Source organism: Mustelus asterias, chromosome 5 (assembly GCF_964213995.1).
Source record: "Mustelus asterias chromosome 5, sMusAst1.hap1.1, whole genome shotgun sequence".
Lineage (NCBI taxonomy): Eukaryota > Metazoa > Chordata > Chondrichthyes > Carcharhiniformes > Triakidae > Mustelus > Mustelus asterias.
The window spans coordinates 4,119,308-4,131,791 of record NC_135805.1 but is presented as its reverse complement, the minus strand read 5'-3'; the positions used below and the strand labels follow the sequence as shown (position 1 = coordinate 4,131,791).

The following is a 12,484-nucleotide window of genomic DNA, read 5'->3' as shown; positions in this document are numbered from 1 at the left end:
GGAGAACATGTCACTATCTACATCAACAGGGACGGAATAGAAAGGGTCGAGAGCTTCAAGTTTTTAGGTGTCCAGATCACCAACAACCTATCCTGGTCTCCCCATGCCAACACTATAAGTAAGAAAGCCCCACCAACGCCTCTACTTTCTCAGAAGACTAAGGAAATTTGGCATGTCAGCTACGACTCTCACTAACAGATGCACCATAGAAAGCATTTTTTCTGGTTGTATCACAGCTTGGTATGGCTCCTGCTCTGCCCAAGACTGCAAGGAACTACAAAAGGTCGTGAATGTAGCCCAATCCATCATTCAAACCAGCCTCCCATCCACTGACTCTGTCTACACTTCCCGCTGCCTCGGCAAAGCAGCCAGCAAAATTAAGGACCCCATGCACCCTGGACATTCTCTCTTTCACCTTCTTCCGTCGGGAGAAAGATACAAAAGTCTGACGTACCAACTGACTCAAGAACAGCTTCTACCCTGCTGCTGTCAGACTTTTGAATGGGCTTGCCTTGCATTAAGTTGATCTTTCTCTACACCCGAGCCAGGACTGTAATACTACATTCTGCACTCTCTCCTTTCCTTCTCTATGAACAGTATGCTTTGTCTGTATAGTGCGCAAGAAACAATACTTTTCACTGTATGTTAATATATGTGACAATAATAAATCAAATCAAATCAAATTAAGGCCACATTCAACTGAGTGTGGCATCAAGGAGCCCTCGCAAAACTAGAATCAATGGGTATCAGGGGGCAAACTCTGCTGGTTGAAGTCATGCCTGGCACATTGGGAGATGGTCCAAAGATGTGCGGGTTAGGTTGATTGGCCAGATTAAAAATTGCCCCTTAGAATCCTAAAATGCGTAGATTAGAGGGATTAGCGGGTAAATATGTGGGGGTAGGGCCTGGGTGGGATTGTGGTCGGTGCAGACTCGATGGGCCGAATGGCCTCCTTCTGCACTGTAGGGTTTCTATGATTCTATGATGGTTTGGGGGGTTCAGTCATCTCAGCTCCCGGACACCTCTGCAAGAGTCCCTCAGGGTAGTGTCCTAGGCCCAACAATCTACAGCTGCTTCATCAATGACCTTCCGTCTGTCATAAGGTCAGAAGTGGGGATGTTTGCCGATGATTGCACAACATTCAGCATTATTCGCGACTCCTCAGATACTGAAGCAGTCCATGTTCAAATGCAACAAGATCTGGACAATATCCAGGCTTGGGCTGACAAGTGGCAAGAAACATTCGTGCCACACAAATGCCAGGCAATGACCATCACCAATAAGAGATACTCTAACCACCGCCCCTTGTCAGTCAATGGTGTAACCATCACTGAATTCCCCCACTGTCAACATCCTTGGGGTTACCATTGACCAGAAACTCAGCTGGACTCACCACATAAACACAGTGGCTACAAGAGCAGGTCAGAGGCTGGGAATACTGTGGCGAGTAACTCACCTCCTGATTCCACAAAGCCTATCCACCATCAACAAGATACAAGTCAGGAGTGTGATGGAATATTCCCCACTTGCCTGGATGAGTGCAGCTCCAACAACACTCCAGAAGCTTGACACCATCCAGGACAAAGCGGCCCGCTTGATTAGCACCACATCTACGAACACGCACTCCCTCCACCACTGACGCTCAGTGGCAACAGTGCGAACTGATGCACTGCAGAAATTCACCAAAGATCCTTAGACAGCACTTTCCAAATCCACTGTCACTTCCATCTAGAAGAACAAGGGCAGTCGATTCATGGGAGCACTACCATCTGCAAGTTCCCCTCAAGTCACTCACCATTCTGACTTGGAAATATATCGCCGTTCCTTCACAGTCGCTGGGTCAAAATCCTGAAATTCCCTTCCTAAAGGCATTGTGGGTCAACCCACAGCACATGGACTGCAGTGATTCAAATAGGCAGCTCACCACCACCTTCTCAAGGGCAGCCAGGGATGGGCAATAAATACTGGCCAGCCAGTGATGCCAATGTCCCACGAAGGAATAAAAATAAAGGAATCATCACATTCTTTTGGCAACACCTTCCAAACCTACGTCTTCAAACATTGCGGATAGCGATGAGCATTGTCGGGCAATACAGCAGGATATAGATAGGCTGGAAAATAGGGCGGAGAGGTGGCAGATGGAATTTAATCCAGATAAATGCGAAGTGATGCATTTTGGAAGAACTAATGTGGGGGGGGGTTATACAATAAATGGCAGAGCCATCAAGAGTATAGAAACACAGAGGGACCTAGGTGTGCAAGTCCACAAATCCTTGAAGGTGGCAGCACAGGTGGAGAAGGTGGTGAAGAAGGCATATGGTATGCTTGCCTTTATAGGATGGGGTATGGAGTATAAAAGCTGGAGTCTGATGCAGCTGTATAGAATGCTAGTTAGGCCACATTTGGAGTACTGCGTCCAGTTCTGGTCGCCGCACTACCAGAAGGACGTGGAGGCTTCAGAGAGAGTGCAGAGAAGGTTTACCAGGATGTTGCCTGGTATGGAGGGTCTTAGCTATGAGGAGAGATTGGGTAAACTGGGCTTGTTCTCCCTGGAAAGACGGAGAATGAGGGGAGACCTAATGGAGGTGTACAAAATTATGAAGGGGATAGATAGGGTGAACTGTGGGAAGCTTTTTCCCAGATCAGAAGTGACAATCTTGAGGGGTCACGGGCTCAAGGTGAGAGGGGCAAAGTATAACTCAGATATTAGAGGGATTTTTTTACACAGAGGGTGGTGGGGGCCTGGAATGCGCTGCCAAGTAGGGTGGTGGAGGCAGACACACTGGCATCGTTTAAGACTTACCTGGATACTCACATGAGCAGTCTGGGAATGGAGAGATACAAACGATTGGTCTAGTTGGACCAAGGAGCGGCACAGGCTTGGAGGGCCGAGGGCCAGTTTCCTGTGCTGTACTGTTCTTTGTTCTTATCTAGAAGGACAAGGGCAGCAGATACCTGGGAACACCAACACCTGCAAATTCCCCTCCAAGACACTCAACATCCTGACTTGGAAATATATCGCCGTTTCTTCACTGTCACTGGCCCAAAATCCCGAAACTCCTTCCCAAACAGCACTGTGGATGTCCCTACACCACAGGTACTGCAGCGGTTCACCACCACTTTCTTAAGGGCAATTAGCGATGGGCAAGAAACGCTCATCAAGGTAGCGACACCCACAACCTGCCAACTGCATCCTGCAACCTTCTGTCCTCCTTCCTCACCTTGAAGTAGTCTCCAAAAGACCAGTTCCCCAGCATCTCAAAGAAGGTATGATGATAGAGGTCTCGGCCCACATCCTCCAGGTCATTGTGTTTGCCGCCAGCACGTACACATTTCTGGCTATTGACAACCCGCCGGTACTGGGCCATCTCAGAGCGAGGATCCACTGTGCCCAGGATGATGGGTTTAAACTGGAGACAGAGAGAGAAAACATTTAACACACTGGTGATAGCTTCATATTGAATAGAGAAGGGGAATAGAGAAGGGGAGAGCTCAGACCAAAGGATTGAGATGTGTTTACTTTAATGCCAGGAGTATAGTGAATAAAGGGGATGAGCTCAGAGCGTGGATCGATGCCTGGAAGTATGATGTGGTGGCCATTACCGAGACTTGGATGTCTCAGGGACAGGACTGGATATTCCAGGTGCCGGGATTCAAATGTTTCAGGAAGGACAGGGAGGTGGGACCTGTACAAGAGAGACGGCTTATACCTGAACTACAAGGGGACCAATATACTTGCAGGGAGATTTGCTAGTGTTATTGGGGAGCATTTAAACTAGATTTGCAGGGGGATGGGAACCAGAGTGCCAGAGCAGATAGTGGAGCAGGGGTAAAAAGACAGGTTAGTTCAAGCAAAATCACAAATGGAAGGGTAGAGTGCGGTGGAAATAATCTTTTGAGGTGTGTCTATTTCAATGCCAGGAGTATTGTGGGGAAGGCAGATGAGCTGAAGGCGTGGATAGACACATGGAAATATGACATTATAGCCATTAGTGAAACTTGGCTACAGGAGGGGCAGGACTGGCAGGTCAATGTTCCGGGGTTCCAATGTTTCAGGCGGGATAGAGGCAGAGGGATAAAAGGTGGGGGGGTGGCATTGTTGGTCAGGGAAAATGTTACAGCGGTACTCAGGCAGGATAGATTAGGGAGCTTGTCTACAGAGGCCCTATGGGTGGAGCTGAGAAACAAGAACGGTATGACCACATTAATGGGGTTGTATTATAGACCACCCAATAGTCAGCGAGAATTGAAGGAGCAAATCAGCGGAGAGATAGCTGACAACTGCAAGAAACACAAAGTTGTGATAGTAGGGGATTTTAATTTTCCACATATAGATTGGGACTCGCATACTGTTAAAGGTTTAGACGGGGTAGAGTTTGTAAAATGTGTTCAGGAGAATTTTCTACATCAGTATATAGAGGTGCCAACTAGAGAGGATGCGATATTGGATCTCCTATTGGGAAATGAGTTAGGGCAGGTGATGGATGTGAGTGTGAGGGAACACTTTGGATCCAGTGATCATAATGCCATTAGTTTCAACCTGATCGTGGATAAGGATAGATCTGGTCCTCGGGTTGAAGTTCTGAACTGGAAAAAGGCCAAATTTGATGAAATGAGAAGGGATCTGGGAAGTGTGGATTGGCACAGGCTGTTCTCTGGTAAGGATGTAAATGGAAAGTGGGAGGCCTTCAAAGGAGAAATTTTGAGAGTGCAGAGTTTGTATGTTCCTGTCAGGATTAAAGGCAAAGTAAATCGGAATAAGGAACCTTGGTTCTCGAGGGAGATTGTAACACTGATTAAGAGGAAGAGAGAGTTGTATGAAATGTACAGGCAGCAAGGAACAGATCAGATGCTCGAGGAGTATAAAAAGTGCAAGAAGCTACTTAAGAGGGAAATCAGGAGGGCTAAAAGAAGACATGAGGTTGCTTTGGCAGACAGAGTGAAGGAAAATCCAAAGAGCTTCTATAGGTATGCTAGGAGCAAAAGGATAGTGAGAGATAAAATTGGTCCTCTTGAAGACCAGAGTGGTAGACTGTGTATGGAACCAAAAGAGATGGGGGAGATACTAAATGGTTTTTTTGCATCCGTATTTACTGAGGAAACAGGCATGGAGTCTACGGAAATAGGGCAAACTGGTAGGGAGGTCATGGAACCTTTACAGATTAAAGGGGAGGAGGTGCTCACTGTCTTGAGGCAAATCAGAGCGGATAAATCCCCAGGACCGGACAGGGTATTCCCACGGACCTTGAGCGAAGTTAGTGTTGAACTTGCAGGGGCCCTGGCAAACATATTTAAAATGTCAGTATTCACAGGGGAGGTGCCGGATGATTGGAGGGTGGCTCATGTTGTTCCGTTGTTTAAAAAAGGTTCCAAAAGAAATCCGGGAAATTATAGGCCAGTAGGTTTGACATCGGTGGTGGGCAAGTTATTGGAAGGTGTGATAAGGGATAGGATCTACAAATATTTGGGTAGACAGGGACTTATCAGGGAGAGTCAACATGGCTTTGTGCGTGGTAGGTCATGTTTGACCAATCTATTAGAGTTTTTCGAGGAGGTTACCAGGAAAGTGGATGAAGGGAAGGCGGTGGATGTTGTCTACCTGGATTTCAGCAAGGCCTTTGACAAGGTCCCTCATGGGAGGTTAGTTAGGAAGGTTCAGTCGCTAGGTATACATGGGGAGGTAGTAAATTGGATTAGACACTGGCTCAATGGAAGAAGCCAGAGAGTGGTTGTGGAGGATTGCTTCTCTGAGTGGAGGCCTGTGACTAGTGGTGTGCCGCTGGGATCGGTGTTGGGTCCATTGTTGTTTGTCATCTATATCAATGATCTGGATGATAATGTGGTAAATTGGATCAGCAAGTTTGCTGATGATACAAAGATTGGAGGTGTAGTGGACAGTGAGGAAGGTTTTCAAAGCTTGCAGAGGGATTTGGACCAACTAGAAAAATGGGCTGAAAAATGGCAAATGGAATTTAACGCAGACAAGTGAGAGATATTGCACTTTGGAAAGACAAACCAAAGTAGAACGTACAGGGTAAATGGTAGGACTCTGAAGAGTGCAGTTGAACAGAGGGATCTGGGAATACAGGTACAGAATTCCCTAAAAGTGACGTCACAGGTGGATAGGGTCGTAAAGAGTGCCTTTGGTACATTGGCCTTTATAAATCGGAGTATCGAGTATAAAAGTTGGAGTGTTATGGTAAGGTTATATAAGGCATTCGTGAGGCCGAATTTGGAGTATTGTGTACAGTTTTGGTCACCTAGTTACAGGAAGGATGTAAATAAGGTTGAAAGAGTGCAGAGAAGGTTCACAAGGATGTTGCCGGGACTTGAGAAGCTGAGTTACAGAGAGAGATTGAATAGGTTGGGACTTTATTCCCTGGAGCGTAGAAGATTGAGGGGAGATTTGATAGAGGTGTATAAGATTTTGATGGGTATAGATAGAGTGAATGCAAGCAGGCTTTTTCCGCTGAGGCTAGGGGAGAAAAAAACCAGAGGGCATGGGCCAAGGGTGAAAGGAGAAAAGTTTAAAGGGAATATTAGTGGGGGCTTCTTCACGCAGAGAGTGGTGGGAGTGTGGAATGAGCTGCCGGATAAAGTGGTAAATGCTTTTAACATTTAAGAAAAACTTGGACGGGTTCATGGATGAGAGGGGTGTGGAGGGATATGGTCCAAGTGCAGGTCAGTGGGACTAGGCAAAAAATGGTTCGGCACAGACAAGAAGGGCCAAAGGGCCTGTTTCTGAGCTGTAATTTTCTATGGTTCTATGGACAAGGAGGGAGGCAAGAGAGGGGGTGGAGTGGCACTGCTCATCAGGAATAGTGTCACAGCTGTAGAGAAGGTGTATGCTGTGGAGGGATTGTCTACAGAGTCTCTGTGGGTGGAAGTTCAGAGCGCGAAAGGGCCGGTCACTTTGCTGGGAGTTTTCTATAGGCCGCCCAATAGTAACAGGGAGGTGGAGGAGCAGATAGGGAAACAGATCCTGGAGAGATGCAGTAATAGCAGAGTTGTTGTGATGGGAGACTTTAATTTCCCAAACATAGATTGGAATATCCCTAGGGTAAGGGGGTTGGATGGGGAAGAGTTCGTTAGGTGTGTTCAGGAGGGTTTCCTGACACAGCATGTGGACAAGCCTACAAGAGAGGCTGTACTTGATCTGATACTGACCAATGAACCTGGACAGGTGTCAGATCTCTCAGTGGGAGAGCATCTTGGGGATAGCGATCATAACTCTATCTCCTTTAGGCTTGCATTGGAAAAAGAGAGGATCAGGCAAGCTAGGAAAGTGTTTATATGGAGTAAGGGGAAATATGAAGACATTAGACAGCAAATTAGAGGAGTAAATTGGAAGGAGGTATTCTCGGGGAAATGTACTGAAGAGAGGTGGCAGTTTTTCAAGGAATGTCTGTCTAGAGTTCTACAGGACAACGTTCCGAGCAGACAGGGAGGTGTTGGTCGGTTAAAGGAACCGTGGTGCACGAAAGCTGTGCGGGACCTAGTCGAGAAGAAAAGGAAAGCGTACAAAAGGCTCAGAGAGCTTGGCGAAGATAGGGATTTAGAAGAGTATACGGCTTGTAGGAAGGGACTAAAGAAGGAAATTAGGAGAGCCAGAAGGGGTCAGGAGAAGGCCCTGGCAGGTAGGATTAAGGAGAACCCTAAGGCGTTCTATAAATATGTGAAGAGTAAAAGGATGAGACGTGAAGGAATAGGGCCTATAAAAGGTGAAGGCGGGAAAGTCTGTACGGAACCAGTAGAAATGGCAGAGGTGCTCAATGAGTATTTTGCCTCGGTTTTCACAGAGGAGAAAGACGTGGGTGGATGTACTGCGGGTGTGCGGTGGACTGAAAGGATTGAGTATGTGGACTTTAACAAAGAGGTTGTGCTGGAATCTTTGAATGGCATCAAGATAGATAAGTTGCCGGGTCCGGATGGGATGTACCCCAGGCGAGGGAAGAGATTGCAGAACCTCTGACGATGATCTTTGCATCGTCGATGGAGACGGGAGAGGTGCCGGAGGATTGCGGATGTGGTTCCTATTTTCAAGAAGGGGAATAGGGATAGCCCAGGTAATTATCGACCGGTGAGTCTAACCTCAGTGGTTGGTAAACTGATGGAGAAGATCCTGAGGGACAGGATATATGAGCATTTAGAGAGGTTTAGTATGCTCAAGAATACTCAGCATGGCTTTGCCAAGGGCAGATCGTGCCTTACGAGCCTGGTGGAGTTCTTCGAAAATGTGACTAAACACATTGACGAAGGGAAGGCGGTAGATGTGGTTTATATGGTTTTTAGCAAGGCGTTCGATAAGGTCCCCCATGCAAGGCTTCTGGAAAAAGTGAGAGGGTATGGGATCCAAGGGGCTGCTGCCCTGTGGATCCAGAACTGGCTTGCCCAAAAGGAGGCAGAGAGTGGGTATAGATGGGTATTTTTCTAAATGGAGGTCGGTCACCAGTGGTGTGCCTCAGGGATCTGTTCTGGGACCCTTGCTGTTTGTCATTTTCATAAATGACTTGGATGAGGAAGCAGAGGGATGGGTTGGTAAGTTTGCCGACGACACGAAGGTTGGTGGGGTTGTGGATAGTCTGGAGGGATGTCAGAAGTTACAGAGGGACATAGATAGGATGCAAGACTGGGCGGAGAAGTGGCAGATGGACTTCAACCCAGATAAATGCGTCGTGGTCCATTTTGGTAGGTCAAATGGGATGAAGGAGTACAATATAAAGGGAAAGACTCTTAGTACTGTAGAGGATCAGAAGGACCTTGGGGTCCGGGTCCATAGGACTCTGAAATCGGCCCCGCAGGTGGAGGAGGTGGTTAAGAAGGCATATGGTGTGCTGGCCTTTATCAATCAAGGGATTGAGTTTAGGAGTCCGGGGATAATGATGCAGCTATATAAGACCCTCGTCAGACCCCACTTGGAGTACTGTGCTCAGTTCTGGTCGCCTCACTATAGGAAGGATGTGGAAAAGATTGAAAGGGTGCAGAGGAGATTTACAAGGATGTTGCCTGGATTGAGTGGCATGCCTTATGAGGATAGGCTGAGGGAGCTCGGTCTTTTCTCCTTGGAGAGACGAAGGATGAGAGGAGACCTAATAGAGGTGTATAAGATGTTGAGAGGCATAGATCGGGTGGACTCTGAGGCTTTTTCCCAGGGTGGAAATGTCTGCTACGAGAGGACACAGGTTTAAGGTGCTGGGGGGTAGGTACAGGGGGGATGTTAGGGGCAAGTATTTCACACAGAGGGTGGTGGGCGAGTGGAATCGGCTACCGTCAGTGGTGGTGGAGGCGAACTCAATAGGGTCTTTTAAGAGTACATGGAGCTTAATCGGATGGAGGGTTATAGGTAGGTCTAGAAGGTAGGGATGCGTTCGGCACAACTTGTGGGCCGAAGGACCTGTTTGTGCTGTAGTTTTTCTATGTTTCTATATTGAGCACCGAATACATTAGAACAAAGAACAGTACAGCACAGGAAACAGGCCCTTCGGCCCTCCAAGCCTGTGCCGCTCATTGGTCCAACTAGACCATTCATTTGTATCCCTCCATTCCCAGACTGCTCATGTGACTATCCAGGTAAGTCTTAAACGATGCCAGTGTGTCTGACTCCACCACCCTACTTGGCAGCGCATTCCAGGCCCCCACCACTCTCTGTGTAAAAAACGTCCCTCTGATATCTGAGTTATACCTCGCCCTTCTCACCTTGAGCCCGTGACCCCTCGTGATCGTCACCTCCGACCTGGGAAAAAGCTTCCCACTGTTCACCCTATCTATACCCTTGATAATTTTGTACACCTCTATTAGGTCTCCCCTCATTCTCCGTCTTTCCAGGGAGAACAAGCCCAGTTTACCCAATCTCTCCTCATAGCTAAGACCCTCCATACCAGGCAACATCCTGGTAAACCTTCTCTGCACTCTCTCTGAAGCCTCCACGTCCTTCTGGTAGTGCGGCGACCAGAACTGGATGCAGTATTCCAAATGTGGCCTAACCAGCGTTCTATACAGCTGCATCATCAGACTCCAGATTTTATACTCTATACCCCGTTCTATAAAGGCAAGCATACCATATGCCTTCTTCACCACCTTCTCCACCTGTGCTGCCACCTTCAAGGATTTGTGGACTTGCACACCTAGGTCCCTCTGTTGATGGCTCTTGATGGCTCTGCCATTTATTGTATAACTCCCCCCTACATTAGTTCTTCCAAAATGCATCACTTCACATTTATCTGGATTAAATTCCATCTGCCATTTCTCCGCCCAATTTTCCAGCCTATCTATATCCTGCTGTATTGCCCGACAATTACACTGGGGCCTGAATTTACCCAACACATCACCAGAGTGTGGTGACCAGGGGATTTTCACAGTAACTTCATTGCAGTGTTAATCATCAACTTCACGAGCACCTAATAGTGATCTCTACCAGAAGTTCAAGCTTATTTACTAATGTCACAAATAGGCTTCCAATAACACTGCAATGAAAATCCCCTCGTCACCACACTCTGGCGCCTGTTCAGGTACAATGAGGGAGAATTTAGCATGGCCAATGCATCTAACCAGCACGTTTATCAGACTGTGGGAGCAAAGCAGAGAACCTGGAGGAAACCCACGCAGACACAGGGAAAACGTGCAGACTCCGCACAGTCACCCAAGCTGGGAATCGAACCCGGGTCCCTGACGCTGTGCCGCCCTGACCCCGACCCGCTTCCCCTCCCCTGCCCTCCGCCCAGATCACCCCCTGCCCCGGATGGACACTGACCCCCTCCCTCTCCACCGGGACGGGCACTTACAACACCCCTCCTCCGGGACGGGCACTGACCCCCCCTCCCCCCCACTCCCGGGACGGGCTTTGAACACCCCCCCCCCCCTCCTCCCTGGGAGGGCACTGGACCCCACCCCCGGGACAGGCACTAGAACCCCCTCGCCCCCCTCAGTACAGGCACTGACCCCCCTCCTCCCTGGGAGGGCACTGGACCCCAGCCCCTCCTGGTTCCTCTCACAGTCCATGATGTGTGGGTTGGGTGCACTGGCCCATCGGCCCCTCAGTGTCAGGGGATTAGTAGGGTTAAGAGGTGGGGTTATGGGGATAGGGCCTGGCTGGGATTGTGGTCAGTACAGACTCGATGGGCCAAATGGCCTCCTTCTGCTCTGTCGGGTTTCTGTGACTGTCGGTGACTCCTCACACCTGGTTCATGCCGGCGTTGACCAGCAGCAGGCTGGGGTCGGCCCGGGGCCGGACCGGGCTGGAGCGGACCAGCCGGTGCCGCTCGCGCTCTCGGAAGAAGCGCAGGAAAGCCTGTCTCGCGCCGCTGGCCGTTGGCGCCGAGTCCGCGCGCCTGCTCCAGCCGCACAGGGAGCGCAGCGCGAGCCGCGCAGCCTCCATCCGCCTGCCCGCCGCCATCTTTCATCCTGGCACAGCCCACCGACAAGGAGGGCATGCAAGAGGTGCCCTCTGAATGAAACTCTGCCTGCCTCCAGGTCCTCCACCTCTACCCCCACCCCTCCTTGTGCGGATGAGCGATGATAACACGCAGCAAACTTCTGCAGAGAAAATGCTGGAGCACCTTCAGATTAACAGGATAACCTGAGCAGCAATGACCATTGAGATTATTTATCAGTGTCACAAGGAGGCAGTGAAGTTACTGTGAAAATCCCCTGGTCGCCACACTCCCGCGCCTGTTCGGGTACACTGAGGGAGAATTTAGCATGGCCAATTCACCTAACCAGCCCATTGTATTATTTCAATAAACATTAAAAATTAGATAGCTCTTTCAGTGATTTTTGTAGTAAGATATATTGATTTGATCTAAAGTCATCGAGGTTTACAGCATGGAAACAGGCCCTTCGGCCCAACTTGTCCATGCCACCCTTATTTTAACCTCTAAGCGAGTCCCAATTGGCCGCATTTGGCCCATATAACTCTATACCCATCTTACCCATGTAACTATCTAAATGCTTTTTAAAAGACAAAATTGTACTGCCTCTACTACTACCTCTGGCAGCTTGTTCCAGACACTCAACACCCTCTGTGTGAAAAAATTGCCCCTCTGGACCCTTAAACCTTTGCCCTCTAGTTTTAGACTCCCCTACCTTTGGGAAAAGATATTGACTATCTAGCTGATCTATGCCCTTCATTATTTTATAGACCTCTATAAGATCACCCCTCAGCCTCCTACGCTCCAGAGAAAAAAGTCCCTGTCTATCCAGCCTCTGCTTATAACTCAAACCATCAAGTCCCGGTCGCATCCTAGTAAATCTTTTCTGCAATCCTTCTAGTTTAATAATATCCTTTCTATAATAGTCCAAAGATGTGCAGGTTAGGTTGATTGGCCATGCTAAATTGCCCCTTAGTGTCAGAGGGACTAGCTAGGGTAAATGAATGGGGTTATGGAGATAGGACCTGGGCGGGATTGTAGTTGGTGCATACTCGATGGGCCAAATGGCCTCCTTCTGCACTGTAGGATTCTATGATTCTATGAATAGGGTGACCAGA

At 48.6% G+C, this 12,484-nt stretch overlaps 1 protein-coding gene across 3 annotated transcripts in view; it reads right to left on the bottom strand.

Moving 5' to 3' along the window:
* Window positions 1–11,418, bottom strand: part of aars2 (alanyl-tRNA synthetase 2, mitochondrial (putative)) — a 149,509-nt gene extending 138,091 nt beyond the window's left edge. For all 3 annotated transcript variants that reach the window (XR_013497728.1, XR_013497729.1, XM_078212113.1), the window contains exons 1-2: window positions 11,177–11,418; window positions 3,222–3,410 (exon numbers count right to left, since the gene is read on the bottom strand). Coding sequence is in view for 1 of the 3 variants with exons in the window: in XM_078212113.1 (XP_078068239.1) it covers window positions 3,222–3,410; window positions 11,177–11,392 (405 nt within the window). In the remaining 2 variants the exon portion in view is untranslated. The remainder of the gene's footprint in view (window positions 1–3,221; window positions 3,411–11,176) is intronic.
* Window positions 11,419–12,484: the final 1,066 nt, after the last annotated feature.